The sequence below is a fragment of the Vitis vinifera genome, chromosome 1 (genome assembly GCF_030704535.1).
Source record: "Vitis vinifera cultivar Pinot Noir 40024 chromosome 1, ASM3070453v1".
NCBI classification, from domain to species: Eukaryota; Viridiplantae; Streptophyta; class Magnoliopsida; order Vitales; family Vitaceae; genus Vitis; species Vitis vinifera.
This window is the reverse complement of record NC_081805.1, coordinates 25421084-25433111: the sequence shown is the minus strand read 5'-3', so window position 1 is coordinate 25433111 and position 12028 is coordinate 25421084. Positions and strand designations below refer to the sequence as shown.

Sequence of the window (12028 nt, the reverse complement as noted above, 5' to 3'; positions counted from 1 at the left end):
CTTAAGAAATACTTTTAATCTAAAAAGTATTTTTGAAATAAGATAAAGTATTTGATAAAATTTAATAAATATTTTTTAAAATTTTAAAAATCACTTTTAGCATTAAAAAATCCCTTCTAAAATTTTATAAAAAAATATTTCATAATAATTCTCCTAAAAATACTTCCACGAAAAATTCATGAAAAGCAGTTTAAAAATACTTTTTAAATAGGGATTCTTCATCAATTTTGATAGGATTTACACCCAATATTTTGGGAAATGCAAAATTTTCGTAATTAATTTTTTTTAAATTAAGCCTAAACCTATTCTCATAACATCGTATGTTCTCCTCATTTGTTTAACTAAAAATATTATTAAGTGATTATTTATTTATTTATTTATTTATTTATTACGGGGGGGTGGTTGGGGGTTATTAGGTCATAAGAAGAATGAAAGTTTTTTGGTTACCTTTCCTGCAATTTACTCGATCCAACGGTTGTTATTTTCGTCCTGCAAATTGAATTGTGTAATCGTGCGGCTAGCAAGCCCCCCAGTTTCCACCATATAGAAATCCTCCTCAAGTCTTCCCATTCCGACCCGGCCTTTTCTGTCTGAGTCTCTGGTGTTGGATTTCGCATTTTGACTTCCCTGCTCGAAACCCTTTCGAACTTCATCATTAATTCATAGGTTTGTGGTACCCTTTGATCTCTAATTGTTTAATTTTTATTCCAATTTTTACTGTTTGTTTCATCCGAAAATTTATGTCCGAAGAAAATTTTCTAAGAGAGAAAGAGAATACAATTGTTTCCAGTTATTCTCAAAGCTAAGTGAATGCAGTCGATCGATTATGATTAATCGAGGAAAAAAACACGATTTTTCTCTGGAGACAAGCGGAGACCTTGGGTTTTTAATTTTGGCGACGGGGGTTAACGATTTGGTGTTTGAAAATCGTAGATGGATTGGCAAGGGCAAAAGCTAGCGGAGCAGTTGATGCAGACTTTGCTGCTGGCATTCGCGGTGGTGGCTTTTGTGGCTGGCTATTCGCTTGGTTCGTTTCAGATGATGCTGCTTATATACGCCGGTGGTGTTGCTCTCACTACGTTGATCACTGTGCCCAATTGGCCTTTCTTCAATCGCCACCCCCTCAAGTGGTTGGATTCCAGTGAAGTGGATCGTCATCCCAAGCCCCAGCCAGTGAAATCGAAGAAGAAGCCTACAAAGCAGAAGTAGGTCAGGTGATTGATCTTGGCATTTGGTCTAGGGTTTCTAATGGTTTTGGTTGTTTAATGGATTTTAAATGTACTCTCTGAATTTCGGACCCTTTGGACCATACAGGAAAAAAAATTTCCATTATTTAACTTGATCTTTGGCATTTCCTACTGTTTTAATGGTTGTTATGTTCACATTTAGTGCATTTGCTTGCCCTAAATTTATCCTTTGGATAATTGGTGGAAAAAATTTTCGCGTTACTTAACTTGATTTTGGTGGTTCGGTGAATTTTTGGTGTACTTGTTATTAATTTTGGGATTTTTGGACAATCCGTAGAAATATTTTTTTCATTCCTCTATCTGATCTTGCCATTTCTAGGTTTTTAATGATTTTAGCTTTTCAGAGGAATATTAGTGCACTTACCTGCCCTAAATTTGGGAAACTTGGACAAACACTAGAAAGAATTTTGCCATTACCTAACCTGATCATGGCATTTGGTAGGCTTTCTGTGGTTTTGGTTATTCAGTTGATTTTTGGTGTATTTTCTTGCTTTCAATTTCATACCCTTTCAAGAAAGAACTTCATAATTACTTGGCTTTGCACGGAAATTAAAGTCATCGGTATTTGCTTTTTTTCTTTTTTCTTGTTATTCTACTTGTTTCTTGAAGCTTTTTGCCTTAATTTATGGAGAAAGATGAAGTTGCTTTATCATTTTGATTTTATTTTGTGACTAATTCAGTGAGGAATTGTTGTTTTGTTGTTGAAGGTGCATTTGGTCTCATTATTGCATGCAATGAGCTTCAAATTAAGGTCAAAACAACTAGTCAATGAAATTGTATTGGTTTTGATGTCTTCATAATTATATTGGTTTCATGTATGGTTTTGGGGTAGTGGCATTTAATGCTTTTTGAAAACGCTTTGTTGATATAGAGATTAGGTATGATCATAGATGGAGTGTCCAACTTCCAAAAGCTGTTACCACTTAGCTTTATGTGACCTGTGATTCATTTAGTGGAAAGATTTATGTGCCTCATTCTACTATTGGTTAGTGGTGAAGCTCTATATTTTGGCTTCTTGTGTTTCCTGCCTTCTTGCTTGGGCAAGGACACACTTTCTATATTTAGGCGACAAGAGGGAATATTAATGATGGATTCATGGGTTTGCTGTCTCTGGTACTCATTCTGCCATTGTGATCCTGTCCTCGAATGCTTCTTTTGCTCTGAGGTAGAGTTTTATATCTGATGGGGCCTCCAACTGCATAAAGGGGACAACGCAACCAAAGAAAAATCTGCATCCTGTTGTCTCTGACTTCCATCTTTTGAAATGTGCACTTTTTTAACCTTGGCATGGTTAGTCTTAGAATTCTGCTTCTGATTGAAAGTTCTGGTCTGGCTATTCTATTAGATGAAACAAATGCCTCTTTTTAAACATTAAAAGACGGGTTACAGGATGACTATATATATGGAATTTAAGACTCGGCTATCATTTCCAGCTGTGGTTAACCAGAGCTTAGACTTTCTACTATGTCATGTTATGCTATGGATATGCCTTTTAAAAAAAAAGTTATGCTGTGCCAATTATGCCCTTGTTGAATATGCCAGTGCCTTGTCTACAGTAATGCCATCTGCTGCAGGTGAACTGACAGCATTTTCCATGAGTAGCTGGGTTGCTCATCTGTGAAATAGGATTGACAACAATGCTACAAGGAATGTGATACAACTATACATCTCCAATCTTTTTCCCAATAGTTTGTTCAGTTGTAATTGAACTTTTTATTAAGGTTACATACATTGGTGAATTACATTAAAAACTTTATAGGGTTTCAACCATCTTCCTGTTTCTGCCTTCTTGGATTTGGAAATTTAGTTGGTGTTGACATTTTAAGTTAACACTCTCTTTCTTTAAGCCTGTGCTATAAGTTAAAGAGCAATATAGGGTGAGCTAGAAGATTACGGCTGGCAACTGAGATTCCTAAAACTTCTGTTATAGCGAAATGGTTATTGATGCTCTTTTGTTAGTAATGATTGAGTCCAGTTCCTAAGTATTCATTCACTTGGGGGCCTGGTCTGAATTTCCCCCCTTTTATTTTTTTTTCTTTCTCCAATTTCTTTGCATAGTTGTAAGTAAATAGCACTATAGCAGGCTTAACCTCTAGACTAGGTCTCACCTGGACACATAAAGCTTGTAAGGGACTTCAAAGACATCATCTCGGGATCTCCCTACTAGGAAGACAGCTAATAGAACTAGGTGCTAAGGCCAGGGCTCTGGTGCTCTGGCAATTGGAATGAAGGTTTTGAAAACATTCCAATATTTAAGAAACACTGAAGTAGGAGAATCCTTTTTATGTAATTAATCTTCTTTTTGAAAATCCTAGCCACGTTTCCAAGTCCCCAGTCAATTAAAACAAGGGCACAGAGTTGGTATATAACAGTTGCTAGGTATCAGAGGGTGGAGGGGTATACTCTTGGCAGTGCTTCTGAACTGAACAGTGTATTTTTGTCATGTAGGAACCACTTGGTTTTTAATTAATGGTAGCAGTTCTGTATTTGTTGGTTTTCTGGGTTGTGTCAAATTAAAAATGGTTATCATGTGACCATGTCATTTTGAAACTTGGGTTAAAAGCAGTTAGGCTTTCCTTGAGAAGGATTTTTGAAAACAGTTCTAAAAAGCAACTTTTGAGAACAGTTTTTGAAACTTGTTTTTTGATATATAATTTTTTCAATTTTTTTGAAAAGTTTATAAGTATGCTGGGCTGAAAGGTATAACCGTATAACAAGAAAGGTCCTTGAGTGACTTCCAGGTTGTTTTCCATACAGAGATTTGGCCAGGGTATTCTGCACACTGAGTAGCATCTGCACATCCTTTCCTTTTGAAAGAGGAGTGGATGAAAATGTTTTAGCTGCTCTTGCCTCTTGCTGAGAGCATTTATGCAACCATTGACAGATCATGCTTGTTTAACATTTGTTTCAAAGTTTTGATTAGTATATGTCAATATGAATGTTCAAGTGTTATAAAGGGAAAAGGTATAAGAGTGTAAAATATTTTGCCCTTTCTGCAAATTTAGATTTTGTAAAAGAAAATATTTACTAGTCAAGCAGTCATGGCTTTTAAGCATATATTTTAATTTTGCCCAAAAATGAGGAAATTTAAATTAAATTCATTGACACTTCACATTGGTATCTTACCCAACACCAAGGACAAGATGAAATGCAATACCGAGTTTTAATATGTTTCTAAGCCAACTCCATTCCCTTGAAGATTTGGTTTGTGCTGGGAGAGGTAAAGGGATCAGTGAAGCTTCAAATTAGTGCACTGTGGTACAAGTTAGTGAAGTTATTTTTCTTGATTGTAGAGGCCTCTCTCTTGATACGTATGGAGTCCCTGAAAATTCTAAATCGTGTCAATGAATAAGGCCACATTTACTTGGTTTTTTTCCTCCTCCCGTCTTGTACCAGTTTCCTGTCTAAATCTGCAATTAACTTTATTTCATTAGGATTCCATCTTGGTGATTATGAGATTTGGGATAGCGGCCTTCAAAAACTTGCGGATGGGACTGGAAGCCTCAAACCCATGGAACTTCAACTGCAATTCCACACTCAAACAAGCTCCTGCATCAAAGCGATCCTTCCATGCACCTTCATATGACCTTTTTTTTTTGTTTTTATTGGTAAATAGAGATTGTATTAAATAAAAAGTGGCAAAAAGAGTGCAATAAAAGTTAACAAGATGTATATGACGATAGTAAAAAGGCATCAGAAAAAAGGAAAATGGACAACAAAATACTACTCCCTCTAGAAGAGTCCCAACCAATTAATGAGGTTAGATAAAAATATTGGGTCTTCAACTATATACAAGATAATGGATTACAAAGAAACAAATTTTTCTATCTTTGGTCCAAACGCTCATTGAAAACAATCTTCAATTTCCCTCTTTCCAAATTGTCCAAAAGAGCCACAAAAGAAATGCTTTTTGCACCTTTTTTCATTTCCTCCCAACAAGAATCCACGACAACCTAATAGGATCTCTCTTACGGAGGAAGAGAACAACCAAGATACATCGAAGGGAGAGAAAAATAGTTGCCAAAAAAACCCCGTCTTGCGACATGCACCGGGATGTGATCAATCAACTCCTTTTGGATGACAAAAGAAACATATGTTAGTTAGCATCTACCACCTCCTCTGAAGTTGATCTAATGTTAGAACTTTTCCCCAAAGTCTCCTCCCAAGCAAAAAAACTTACCTTAAGTGGAACCCATGAATTCCAAACAACACCTACTAGGAAAGGTGCTAATCTCCCAAGCTCTAAAATAGAGTGGAGGGTCTTGACAAAGAAAGTTCTACTCCTTGTCTCAAACCAAATCACTTTATCTTCTCCTCCTTGAAGCCTCAAAAAGAGATGTTTCACAATCTTGATCTCCCAATTGATTAAATGCCTAGAGAAGAAAGGAGTCCAAAAAACCCTTTTCATTAGATTGATTCACAAATGCGCCACCCATACCTCTTTCAAATTAGCTATGGAAAATAAGGAGCAAAAAGAAACATATAAAGGCTCATCCTTCCAAAACTTTCTCCTCCCATTGCTTAGAAAAAAGAAACTCGATAATCTCCCACACTTTCCTCATGGCTTTCTATAATCTAATCCCATACTTGTCTCTTACTCCCGGAAAACAAACAACAACCCCCCGCCGGCGCTCCCCCCCCCCCCCCCCCCCCCCCCCCCACCCCTCCCCACCTTTCTTTCCCTTCAACTTCTCCTTATTTTTATTGCTTTTAGAAAACCTCCTCATCATTGCAAAATCTCCGACCGAACTGTAGACCATAAAATCTCTATAGTTGCCTTCGCTTTACCTTTTGCAAGTCCATGAGCTTGTGTGCTACGTTATTACACATAACTGCACTCTTCTACATGAAGCCTCTTATCTGCACGTAGATCTGTTGACAGCTGGGATGGACTTTTGGTTTTGGAGATAGAACCCAGGCTCAGAACTGTACTAAAATCAGGGGAAAGAAGTGACATCATATACAAAGAGAAGTCCTCAAATGCAAGCTCCTATGGAACTGTTTTCAGGTTTGGTGGAATTGAATCAAGACTCAAGAGTACCACTTACAATTGAATAAGGAACTGCTGATAGAGGGAACTGAATCCACTCCTGCTTGACTTTCTTTGCCCAGGAGCTCTGGGATGAATACACATTCTTAAGTGATAGTAGCTGTGATGGTGTGACTGAATCAGTAAAGGCTCCTACCCTTGTGAAAGATAAACTTTTCAATCCTCCCTTGATCTCGCAGGTGGTGTCACTGCTCTCACTGGACTCCAATAGGCCACAAAATGTCTTACAAACTGCCAAATGGAGATTTGGAAAATGGGTCGGGTCAAATCATAATTTAGAAATGTAGTAAGGATGCTGCAGCCACCAGGATCAACCATGATGCAAGACTACAACTTTCTGCACAAAACCTCAATTCACTGTAAGCTTCATACAAGGAATTTTCTATATTCATTTCTACTGAAGAAGGCAAATGAGACTTAACAGTTCCTCCATCACAAGGATCAAGCATGACAGAAAACATTGACATTGTTTTTCTGAGTCACGCCTCAAGTTGTTAGCTACTGTGATCCTAGACATTCACATTCACAGCAGCAGAAAAGACTTGGAACTCCACTTTTAGCCATGTGCTTGTGACCTCTTCATGATTTATAACAAAAGAGCTGGTCAAGAACTGTTCACAGCATATGAACGAGCCAAGCATGCTCCCTACTGATTTTCATTGCCTATTTCATTTAAAATCGAGTCACCTTCAGCATCTAATAAGCTATCATCATCATCAAGGTCGTCCAACTCGTCTAGGATGGACTGGTTCATCCTCTTGCGAGATTGTCTTCTGTGCTTCTTAGGCTCAAGTCGTGGTTCTGCTTGCTTGACACCCATATCACCTGTCTTGTACCTAGAATAATAGTAACAAATTTGTGATTCAGATTAAATCAATAAAAATTGTGAAAACTAGGGATCAAAGCTAACAATAGAATTCTGCTAGATTTTTAGAAATTAGGTGAGTAAAAAATTACAAAGGAGAGATGCCATAGAGACACCACGAACATAAGTTAAAAAAATTCTAGAAATGTTTCAGGAATAGTATGCAATGTTTATGGATAATTCGCTAATAATATAAATCAAGTTACATATCCTGGACCAAAACAAAAAGTGTTTTCATGAAAAATTAAGATAATTTCATCCCAGTAGACTTCTTAGGAGAAGAAAATAAGATGATGATGCTTGCTCAGTTTAATAAATCATGAATCAAGAAATTTACTGAAGATCATAATTCTGAACTTCGAAAAAAGGAGATATAGAGAAGACTGTAGAATTGGTGAACGAGCATCTAGGCAACATAATAATCCTTCAAAATGGTTGGTGGTCTGTATTCATAGCTCCAACATATTGCAATGCAACATAAGGAATTACAAGTCAAATAGCCTGAAAGAACATTCTTTTTTTCCTTCTTTTAATTAGTCATAACTATCGATTATTAACCATCAAAATAGTTATTATAATAGCCATTATAAAAGTTGCCATTTTTTATATGTACTATTTGTACATATTAATAAAATAACAAATATATTGTCATAATGGATGTAAGAGGTTACTGCTAGCATATCAGCATATTTCTATATAGTAAACTTGTCCTTGGTTGGGCAATTAATAATTACCATGACATTGTAAGAGTAGGATTTTCTGCACCACAATCATTTAGCTCACAAATTCAAGATCATAGACCCTTCAAACATACCTCACATCACCCTCTCTTTTGGTTCCCAGGGTCCTCAACTGAAATTCTTCTCTGATTTTTATCTCATCAAGCAGTTGAAAATAGTATGGATATCTTTCCCAATCTCCTTTCACAACGCACCCTGGCTCACCAAGATGCAAGCAATCATTGAATGAGCATTTTTCAGGTTCATTAGCACTGCCACTGAGCAATTTCCTGATCTTCAGTTGACAGTTGAAACAAATAAATTCACTGTAAGTTCAGAACTTGATGTGCACAAAAGTCAAAGCATCATTCGGGTAAACAGCACAAACCTCTGGGAAAGTCTGTGCAAGAGATTGAGTTGTTACTTTCAGCAAGCTTGGTTGGTTAAACCCAGGAGTATCAGCAAGATATCCCCCTCCAGATAGCGGAAGTAAGGATACATGGCGAGTAGTGTGCTTCCCTCTCCCACTTCTTACTGACACTTCCCCAACACGCTGTTCTTCTAACAATTTGCTCCCTAAAATCTGAAAATGGTGCATACGCAAAACTGTACATAAGGATATTGACACACTCACATGTGGACATATAGGATCTAAACAAATAGCTGAAGAAACAATCTCAAAAATATACAAGCAGAGAGCACAAACCCACAGAATCAAACCAATTGTTCTCTTCAGAAGAAACATTAATAAGAGGGTGGTTGCTTCTCAAAGCATTTATGAGACTAGACTTCCCTACTCCACTTGGACCTACAATCACAGTTGTTTGTTCTCTCAAGCTGAATGCAAGAGTATCAAGTCCAAACTTGGATTCAACACTGCAAAAAACTGGCCCATAGCCCCAACTTCGGAGCCTTGATTTCCAAGCAACTCGTGTCTGCATATGCCATTAACAACAACAAGCTTCAGTAATAAAAAAACAAGCAAAAGTAGAGTAGAATGAAAACAGCCTAGCAGCAGAGTATAACAAATTTTAGCTCCCTAAATGTCTCTTGAATTAGCCGAAGCACCAAATAAGACAGGTGGAAATAGATGTCATCAAGAAACCATTTTAGCTATGAGATTTAAAGCAACATCAATGCATTCAAGATCCAACACAAGTCAAGATACAACAAATTTCAGTTACAGCATTACTGAATAGTGTCTCATGTGTGTTTGACAACTCAAGCAAGTTCAACAAGCATCATGAATCATATTAATAATTAGTAAATAGTCTCAGGTAAGTCAAAAAAAGATCTATAGATTCATGTTCCCATTGGCCAAATGATTATCTATTGAGCAGTGAAAAAAGGCAAAAAGATTAATAGGTTCAGATTAATCAAATTTCAAGAACTGCCATTTAGTATCAGTTGCATTAGGGCATAAAAAATTTGCTTCAACTTCAACATGCTGCAACTTTACATAACCAAAATATGAACTAGCACAAACAAGCATTAAAGCAACAGCCAATGCATTCAAAACTCAAAAGAAAATCAAACTGCAATGGAATTTCAGTTATGCTGCAGCTGTATATAGACCAATATATGAACTAGCTCCAAGAAGCACTCAATACAAGATTTAAAGAAACTGGTGACCATATTCTCATCCATTCTTCGAAAGTTTTTTGTTGTGGCAGTTGATCTTTGCATTTTTTGGCATTCGGTGGGTGTTGAGTTGTTCAGTTAGAGAGGTCCTTATGAGTTGGCATGGGTCCTTTGTGGGTAAAAAGAGGAATAAGGCTTGGAAGGTTGCTCCGTTGTGTATGTTTTGGGCTTTATGGCGGGAGAGAAATAGGAGGGTTTTTGACAACTATGAAAGCACGAATCAAGCAATTAAATTTTTTTTTATATCTATTTTGGGATTGGGTTAGATTGTACAATAAAAGCGGATCTTTATCATTGTTAGATTTTGTGGATTGGGTAGGCTCACGATAGGGTGCGATAACGGGTTTTTGTGTCTTCGCGCCTTTTTGTCTTTTTTTTTTTTTCTTTGCATACAACGTGTATACTTTCTTTCTTTTAATACAATTCTTATTTACCTATCAAAAAAATAAAATAAAATACAAGATTTAAAGCAGCACAATCACATTGCAACATCTCAAAAGTGAATCCACGCCACAGAACAGTCTCACAGGATCATAACACAAAGCATTCATGGCTTCACAACCAATTCAAGAAATCACATAGATTAGCATCAAACTGCATTACGATATTGCAACCATACATTACAATCAACACAATATGCATATACAAAATTACGATATGAATATATGAAATTGAAGAAGAATAAGTCTTGAAACCTCTTCGTCGACGAGTTCCGATTTGTTCAATGCGAGTGTGATCGGAATCCCAGTGGACTCAGCCTCCACCAAAAACCGAGTAAGCGAATACACCTCCAATTTTGGCTGCTCCATCGCGAAAAGCACCAACAGGTGATCCACATTGGCCACTGGAGGGTCCAGAATCTCCGATTTCCTCGAGAACACATTCTCAATCACGCCCCGGCGATCCACCCAATCTATCGACCCAACCAACACCTTATCTCCCACCAAAACCCTCCTCTTGATCTTCTTCAACACGGCTCTCACCACACACAGCAGCTCAACCCCAACCCTGACGGCATCGCCATCGCCATCTCCGTCGCCGCCGCCGTCGCCGTCTTCGACTCTAGAATCTTCGACTATGACTCGCATGAAGTTTGCTTGGGCAGCAGCAACCATGCCGACGGCTTCAGTGGCGGACAGGAGGGGGCGATGGTTCACTGGGAGCGTCGGCGAGAGGGAGGAGAGGTGCTTGACTGTCTGTTTTGCTCGGAGGAGATTCTTATTTTGAGGTTTTCTGGAGATGGGGTTTTGGTGTTTGGCGACAAAGGAGAGGTGGCGGAAAGAGGCAGCAGCGCCACGGCGGAGGAGGAGGAGTGAGGAAGGATTGCTGTAGCGGAAGATTGAGGTAGAGGCGATCGGCATCGAGATGATTTTCACAGTTAGGGTTAGGAATTAGGGAAATTAATTGGATTCGATTCCTATTCTCATGAGCTTTGAGGTCTATCCGTTTCTTTCCCAGTGGCAGTGGCTCTGCTAGTAGCAGTTTCTTGCATTCTTACCAGTGAAACGGTACCGTTTTGAGACAAAAGTTAAAAACCAATTTTTTTTCATCCTCGAAAGTACCTATTTTGAATATTCTGTCTTTATTTATTTCTTATAAAAATAATGATTTTTTTAAAACAAATATATAAATAATCGAAATATTATCAAAATTTGATTACTCTTTAGATTCAAAAATAAAATAAGTTAATTTTATAAATTTTGAATCTTTTCGTACCTTTTAATCAATTAATCTAAAAAAAAAAAACAATATTCCATTTCATCGTTTGACAACCAATTCTAATAAATTATTAATCAAAACATTTTTATTGTTTTGTATGTTTAATCAATTATGAAAATAGATGGTCTATTCAATAAATAATAGTTTCAAATTAGTTCGAATGGTCCAAATAAGCTTATTTCTTTTCCCAATTTAGTAATAAAAATAGTAGACCACGTTTGGTTGGTGAGATAGAATAAAATATGATATGCATATCTAAAATATTATATCTCATCGGATAGAAAATATATATTTTAGAATATGATTTTCAATAAAATATAATATTCTTAGATATACATATATGCATCATATTCAACGAATATATTATATTTATATTTAATTTATAAAATAAATAATAATAATAATATGAATATATATTATTTTTAATATTTAAAATAAAAATTATATCTCATTTCAATATTTTCTATTTAAAAAAAATGAATTTTCTTTTATATTTAACAATATTCATAATTAAAATATTTAAACTTTATAAAGAAAATTGTTTATATTATGTTATTTAATATATAAAAATAATGTATAATTATATATTAATGTTAGTTTATAATTTTTTTTAGTTTTTATTTTTTAATCATAAATTTAATTTATAATAAAAAAAATTATTTTGTAAAATAAGTATAGAAAACATACAAAATTTGATAAAAAAATAAATTTACAATAAATGGGATATACATATTTTATATCTTAGCACAAAATTAACATATTCTATATAAAATAGATAAACAAAAAA

General features: G+C 36.0%; 2 protein-coding genes across 2 annotated transcripts; one reads left to right on the top strand and one right to left on the bottom strand.

Annotated features, from left to right (window-relative positions):
* The first annotated feature begins 494 nt into the window (after nt 1-494).
* Nucleotides 495-1342, top strand: LOC100252350 (signal peptidase complex subunit 1). The gene is made up of 2 exons (XM_019222084.2): nt 495-666; nt 934-1342. The coding sequence occupies exon 2, from the start codon at nt 934-936 to the stop codon at nt 1207-1209; it is 276 nt and encodes a 91-aa protein (XP_019077629.1). The 5' UTR covers nt 495-666; the 3' UTR covers nt 1210-1342.
* A 5289-nt stretch (nt 1343-6631) lies between these two features.
* Nucleotides 6632-11057, bottom strand: LOC100247229 (small ribosomal subunit biogenesis GTPase RsgA 1, mitochondrial). The gene is made up of 5 exons (XM_002279398.5): nt 10218-11057; nt 8592-8816; nt 8270-8464; nt 7977-8176; nt 6632-7133 (listed from the first exon to the last, which is right to left on the bottom strand). Exons 1-5 carry the CDS (start codon nt 10881-10883, stop codon nt 6944-6946), a joined length of 1476 nt encoding a protein of 491 aa, XP_002279434.1. The 5' UTR covers nt 10884-11057; the 3' UTR covers nt 6632-6943.
* Nucleotides 11058-12028: the final 971 nt, after the last annotated feature.

Excerpts from the sequence above, each read along its gene's own strand:
- LOC100247229 (XM_002279398.5), bottom strand. The coding sequence starts at position 10,883 with ATGCCGATCGCCTCTACCTCAATCTTCCGCTACAGCAATCCTTCCTCA. Across the intron at positions 8,817-10,217 it reads CGGAACTCGTCGACGAAGAG|ACACGAGTTGCTTGGAAATC; the intron begins GTTTCAAGACTT and ends TGGCATATGCAG. Across the intron at positions 7,134-7,976 it reads AAAAGAGAGGGTGATGTGAG|GTACAAGACAGGTGATATGG; the intron begins GTATGTTTGAAG and ends CTATTATTCTAG.
- LOC100252350 (XM_019222084.2), top strand. The coding sequence starts at position 934 with ATGGATTGGCAAGGGCAAAAGCTAGCGGAGCAGTTGATGCAGACTTTG.